Below are 6,675 nucleotides of genomic sequence, written 5' to 3'. Positions count from 1 at the left end.
AACCCCAAACAAAAGGAATCCAAAGAGGACCACACCAAGACACATCATAATTAAAATGCCACGAGCAAAAGACAAAGAGAGAATCTTAAAAGCAGCAAGAGAAAAACAGCTAGTTACCTACAACCATACGATCATACGATTGTCAGCTGATTTCTCAACAGAAACTATACAGGCCAGAAGGGAGTGGCAAGAAATATTCAAATAGCAAGAACCTACAACCAAGATTACTTTACCCAGCAAAGCTATCATTCAGAATTGAAGGTCAGATAAAGAGCTTCACAGATAAGGAAAAGCTAAAGGAGTTCATCACCACCAAACCAGTATTATACGAAATGCTGAAAGGTATCCTTTAAGAAGAGGAAGAAGAAGAAAAAGGTAAAGATATAAACTGGTGAATATAATAGAATCAGGGGCATAGAAAGGGAGCGGACTGACAGTTCTCGGGGAGAAAGGGGTGTGGGGGTACGGGAAGAGACTGGACAAAAATTGTACACCTATGGATAAGGACAGTGGGAGGTAAGGGCAGAGGGTGGGGTGGGAACTGGGTGGAGGGGAGCTATGGCAGGAAAAAAGAGGAACAACTGTAATAATCTGAACAATAAAGATTAAAAAAACAAACCCAGATGTGGAAGAGAAATTGGGGCGATTATCTATACCTACTTAACAAAAGGATGGAATTTAAGAACAAATTATTCACATAACTGTCCCAGCTTGCTTGTTTTTATTTTAATTTCTTTGTAAAGACTATGTTTCTTAAACACTCGAGTTTTAACTAGATTCTAGTACCTATGAGAAAGAACCTCAGTACAAAATAAAGAAAATATTAAGTTTCTAATTATATAGGAATAGTAGGGGGCATGTCAACTATTTAGAAACAACACCCTTTTGGAGAAGCAGATGATCTAGCATTTGCCAAATTCTACCTAGAATATTCTAAAAACATGAGGCAAACCTCATAAAGTTCTGTGTTGAATAGCTATAAAAAATAATCTGATTACTGAGTTATAAAACCTAATAAAGATTCAATGATGTTACCAAATGTCACATAGGTATAAATATAGCTATTTATAAGCATATTGAATAAACAGATATAAGTTTACAGAGACTTTCTTGTTCCCTTCCACTGAGTTTTAAATTGAGATTTTATATTAGTACATATCCAACTGAAATCAAATCAAATATAAAATATCTCATATAATACTTTATGGTACATCAGAAATTCAAAGCTACATTTTCCTAACAGTAGTTTCTGATGTTATCCCAATATTTAACCTTTGGTTCAAGTGATGATGCCTTGTGCAAAATCACACAGAGCAGGCAGCTCCAGAACCAACTATGTGAGTAAATGAGAAAGGAGGACAGGTAATTGGCTCATTTTTCATCAGGAAGACAGGCACATTCCTAGCACTCACTTTTTGCAGATTTCTTGATTTTAATTGATGAACTACCACAGCCCATGTCTTCTAGATGGTGTGAAATAGCTGCAACTTCTTATTCCCAGATGGTGTGAAGAGGTGAGAAACCACTCCTTAGCTGACACTTCAGTCACAGAGCCTGATGGGGAATACACAGGAGGGAGGGGAAGGAAACAGGATGTTAACAACTAGGTATCTAAGGACTGACTGCTCAGCAGGATTCATTTTATGCTTCTTCTCAACTGCCGTTCGTCATGTGATGTGGAAAGTGACCAGACATAATCTAATCCTGGTTTATTTTCCACAGCACAGCAGCAGCAATGGAGCAGCTATAGGTTGCTTTTCTGCTACACATAAATTTTATTTTCCTCATGTCTCAGTCAGATCAAGGTCTGCAGAAAATAAAACATTAAAAACGAAAAGAAAAATGGCAATGTAAGAGCGTACAATTTTCTAATTGAAATATAGGGAATAAGATATGAAAGATCTGACATTATTTAACAGTTTTAGTTTTCAGCTCAAATAATTAAATCTATCTGGGCTTTGAAAAACACAAATTGGAGGACTGACTATGAGACAAAAACAAGATATTTAAATGCCAAAATCCAAATCAAAGTGAGTTCTTTGACAATATTTCTCAGAATCAGTCAGAGCACTTGTTTATAAAAAGGAGGTTCAAGGCCTCCCCCTCAAAGGAAGGCATCAGAATCTGTCCAAGTGCCCTTTTTAAACAAGCTCTCCCAGTGTTTTTGAGACACTTCCAAATCTACCTTCCACTAGCGCACCAGCCCCTCTGACAAGTTAGATGAAACTGCTAAAGGGATTTTCCACAATCACTCCCTGAGAATTTCTGACAAAATTCCTTTCCTCATCGCTTTTTTGGGGGGTGATATTTCTGAAGGGGACCAAAAGTTTTTGGTGATACAAGGGTTGTTGTGCTCTTGGAGCTGAACTTTTGGTGATACTGATCTTTAAGTAGGGATATTAAGAGAAAAAAAAGACTCAGAAAGAACCTTTGACCTTCCCCCTTTCCTGCCTAAGAGATTCAAATAGGAAAAAATAACCTGCTTCAGGAAGAGAACCTTATCACAATCACCTTAGTATTAGACAGGAGGACTCCAAGCAGGTGCCCACTTACTAGACCACCCTGTGTCTCACTGTTTCTGGGTTGCCTAGCAAAAGTATGTTCCTCTCTTCCTCAACTACCTGTAAATTGCCTACTCGCTTTGAAATCTCAGGCCCCCTTTTCTTCTTTGTTCAAAAATGACCTATACAGTACACCCAATTTTACTTCACTGTCTTTGGAATTTCCATGCTTATGTGAATCCCCTGTGAGCATGTATTAAAATTTAATTTTCTCCTGTTGGTTTGTCTCTGTTGATTTGATTATTAGCCCATGTAGAAGAAACTAGAAGGTGGGAGGAAAATTATTATTTTTTTTAGCTCCCACATTTCCTTTATTTTTTGATGCTCCAAAGCAACCTGATCTAATATATTTACATTTCTTATAGGAACAAAGTCATAGAACAACTAACTAACTAGGAACCCTACAGGCATGTTTATGTTTCCATTAGTGCTACACTAAAAGCTTCAAAATTTCAACTCAACTGAAGAAAAGGGAAAACAAAAATGAGCAAAATATTTTAATTATGAAAATATTTTTAAAATAATAACCTTAATAAACAGATATTCTAATCAGAACAGGCCTGATTCTTTTACGTGTTGAATCAATTAACCCTCTTAAATTTGGACTTACTTACAAATTTAATAGGGATTTCTTTTATATCCTTTGTTGTTGTTGTTCATCTTCACCCGAGGATATTTTTTTCCATTGATTTTTTTAGAGAGAATGGAAGGGAGGGGGAGAAACAGAGAGAGAGAAACATCAACTGGTAGCCTCCTGCACATGCCCCAACCAGGGATCGAGCCTGCAACCAACATATGAGTCCCTTGAATGGAATAAAACCCAGGACCTTTCAGTCTGCAGGCTGACACTTTAACTACTGAGCAAAACCAGCTAGGGCTATATCTTTCCTAAATGGTAACAAGGTCAGCTCCAAGAGCACAACAACCCTTGTAGCATTCCACTCCAAACCATTTTCCAAGGTTACCGCAGATTCATCACATCCTTTGAGCATATTTGTACACTTAGGTGATACATTCATCCATCATACCTATCATCTTATGTATTTATGAGAGGTCCTTGGAAATTTTTTTTTTAATCCTCACCAGAAGATATTTTTCCCATTGATTTTTAGAGAGAGTGGAAAGTGAGGGACAAGGGGGGGAGAGGGAGAGGGGGGGGAGAGAGAGAGAGAGAGAGAGAGAGAGACCTACATGAGAGAGACACTATGTGAGAGAGACACATCAACTGATTGCCTCCTGCACGCACCTCTACAGGGGCTGGGAACCTGCAAACAAGGTACGTGCCCTTAACTGGGAATCAAACCAAGGACTCTTTGGACCATGGGCCAACACTCTAACCACTGAGCAAAACCAGCCAGGGTGGTCCTTGGAAATTTTGCTAAATATTTTAATGAAATTAAGATATGTACTTTGACACCTTGACATTCCAAGCTATGGCAAATCAGAAGAAGAAGAAAAAGAAGAGGAGGAAGAGAAGGAAAAGGGAGGGTGGGAAGTCAGGGAGAGAGGAAGAAAGGAAATCAGTTTGGCATGATTTTTAATAACAAATCATAGATGTGTAAAGGTGGGAGAGACCTTTAAAATTACCTAGAATTGACAGAAAGTACAAGGAAGTTAAGCATCTTGCATAATTATCATATAGACAAAATGGTTATCAAACTTCGTTGCATTTTAGTTATCACCTGGGGAGCTTTCAAACTCTCATTGATCAGACAGCATCTTATTAAATCAGAATCTCTGGGGGCTTAAAAAACTGGTGCCTGGGTCCCCTTGGGTGGAGTTGGGAATCTGGATTTTTTAAAGCTCCCCAGATGATTCTAATATGCAGCAAAGTTTGACAATCTCTAATAGAGACAATGTTTTAGTGAATCCACGATGATGCCTAGTGAACATCACATTTTCCTCTGAATGCTTTTTGACTTCATCTGTTTGGAACAAGATTTTTCCAAAGGTCATGTCAGGCTTATAAGGCTGTGGTTTCTGGCATCTACCCTTTTCTCATGTTTGAAATTGGGGCACTATTTACACATCGCTTGCCTTCTCTCCATACTCAAAAATATCTCTAAGGTTATCTGCAATGCCTATGAGAACACATCTGCTGGGGTCTTCATCAGCCTTTGAAGTAGTTCATCTACTCCTGCTGACCTTATCCAAGTGCCTATATTAATGCTCTCCAACATGAGTACTACGAGACTTACCAGAGGAGATTATTAAAAATGCAGACTTGCCCTAGCTGGTTTGGCTTAGTTGATAGAACGTTGGCCTGCAAACTGAAGGGTCCTGGCTTGATTCTGGTCAAGGGCACATGCCCACGTTGCAGGCTCGATCCCCATTATAGGAGGCAGTCGATCAATAATTCTCTCTCATCATTGATGTTTCTATCTCTCTTTCCCTCTCCCTTCCTCTCTAAAATCAATAAAAAAATATTTTTTTAAAAATGCAGACTCCCTCCCTAACTGGTTTGGCTCAATGGATAGAGCGTCGGCCTGCGGACTCAGGGGTCCCCGGTTCGATTCCGGTCAAGGGCATGTACCTTGGTTGCGGGCAACATCCCCAGTAGGGGGTGTGCAGGAGGCAGCTGATTGGTGTTTCTCTCTCATCGATGTTTCTAACTCTCTATCCCTCTCCCTTCCTCTCTGTAAGAAATCAATAAAATATATTTTAAAAAATGCAGACTCCCGCCCAGCTGGCATGGCTCAGTGGTTGAGCATTGACCTATGAACCAGGAGGTCATGGTTTGATTCCTAGTCAGGGCACATGCCCAGGTTTCAGGCTTCATTCTCAGTGGAGCGTGTGCTGGAGACAGCTGATCAATGATTCTCTCTCATCTCTCTCTCTCTCCCTCTCCCTTCCTCTCTGAAATCAATAAAAATATATTTTATAAAAATAAAATTAAAATTCAGGTTCCCAGGCTTTACTGCCAATACTGGATTCAAGCAGTCTGGGTGGCCTGCACCTTTCAGGGGGCTTTGGCGCAGGCACTCCCTGTATCTGTTTGAGAAACTCTGCTCTCCATCTCTTCCTTGAGCTTCACTTCCATCGTCATGCTATTTTTCCTACCCTTTTTATGAATACACTTGAGGCCCGGTGCACGAATTCGTGCACCAGGGGGTCCCTTGGCCTGGCCTGCAGGATCAGGTCAAAAACAACTCTCTGACATCCCCTGAGGGATCCTGGATTGTGAGAGGGTGCAGGCCAGGCTGAGGGACCCCACCAGTGACAATTGAGGCTGGGGAGGGACACAGGAGGTTCGCCAGCCAGGGAGGGACCATGGGAGAGCTCCAGGGCATGTCCAGCCCATCTCAGTCCCAATCGGCTGGACCTCAGCAGCAAGCTCACCTACCGGTCAGAGCATCTTCCCCCTGGTGGTCAGTGCACATCATAGTGACTGGTTGACCAGTCGAATATCTGACCCCTGGTGGTCAGTGCACGTCATAGTGAGCAGTTGAGCAGCTTTAGCATATCATTAGCATATTACACTTTGATTGGTTGAACAGCCAACTGGACAACCAGACACTTAGCATATTAGGCTTTTATATCCTACTAGTAGCCCTGAGCATGAATCCATGCGCCAGTAGGTCACTGCCACCCTCCTGTAGCTCTCCGCCCACTGCCCTGCCCTCCTGTAGCTCTCTGCCTACTGCCCCGCCCTCCTGTAGCTCTCTGCCTGCTGCCCCACCCTGCTGTAGCTCTCCGTCCGCTGCCCCCCCTCATAGCTTGTTGCCCTGCCCTCTGCTGTAGCTCTCCGCCTCCCACTTGCTTGCTGCTCTGCCCCATCCTGTAGTTCTCTGCCGCTTGCTTGTAGCCCATAGGTCACTGCCACCCTCCTGTAGCACTCCGCCCACTGCCACGCCCTCCTGTAGCTTCCCCTGCCCCACTCCCCCCCTCCAACCCCTCATAGCTTGCTGCCCTGCCCCCTCCTGTAACTCTCCAAAGCTCCCTTGTATTTCGCTGGCCCACCCTCCTGCTGATCTGTGATCTGGTGGTGACATGATTGGTTATTACGTCTCAGGGCATAACAGCTAATTAGTATATTCCTCTTTTATTGTATAGGATACTAGTGGCCCAGTGCACGAAATTTGTGCACGGGGGGGGGGGGCCCCTCAGCCCGGCC

General features: G+C 42.4%; 1 protein-coding gene across 5 annotated transcripts in view; it reads right to left on the bottom strand.

The window, feature by feature from the left end:
* The window catches only part of PPEF1 (protein phosphatase, EF-hand calcium binding domain 1), a 126,306-nt gene that overhangs the window by 90,522 nt on the left and 29,109 nt on the right, over positions 1-6,675 (bottom strand). For all 5 annotated transcript variants that reach the window (XM_014543449.1, XM_014543448.1, XM_014543450.1 and 2 more), the window contains one exon: positions 1,413-1,554. In XM_014543449.1, the coding sequence (XP_014398935.1) occupies positions 1,413-1,458 (46 nt within the window). In that variant the 5' untranslated portion in view covers positions 1,459-1,554. The remainder of the gene's footprint in view (positions 1-1,412; positions 1,555-6,675) is intronic.

Source organism: Myotis brandtii, unplaced genomic scaffold (genome assembly GCF_000412655.1).
Source record: "Myotis brandtii unplaced genomic scaffold, ASM41265v1 scaffold326, whole genome shotgun sequence".
In the NCBI taxonomy this organism is placed as follows: Eukaryota; Metazoa; Chordata; class Mammalia; order Chiroptera; family Vespertilionidae; genus Myotis; species Myotis brandtii.
This window is presented reverse-complemented; position numbering and strand designations above follow the sequence as displayed.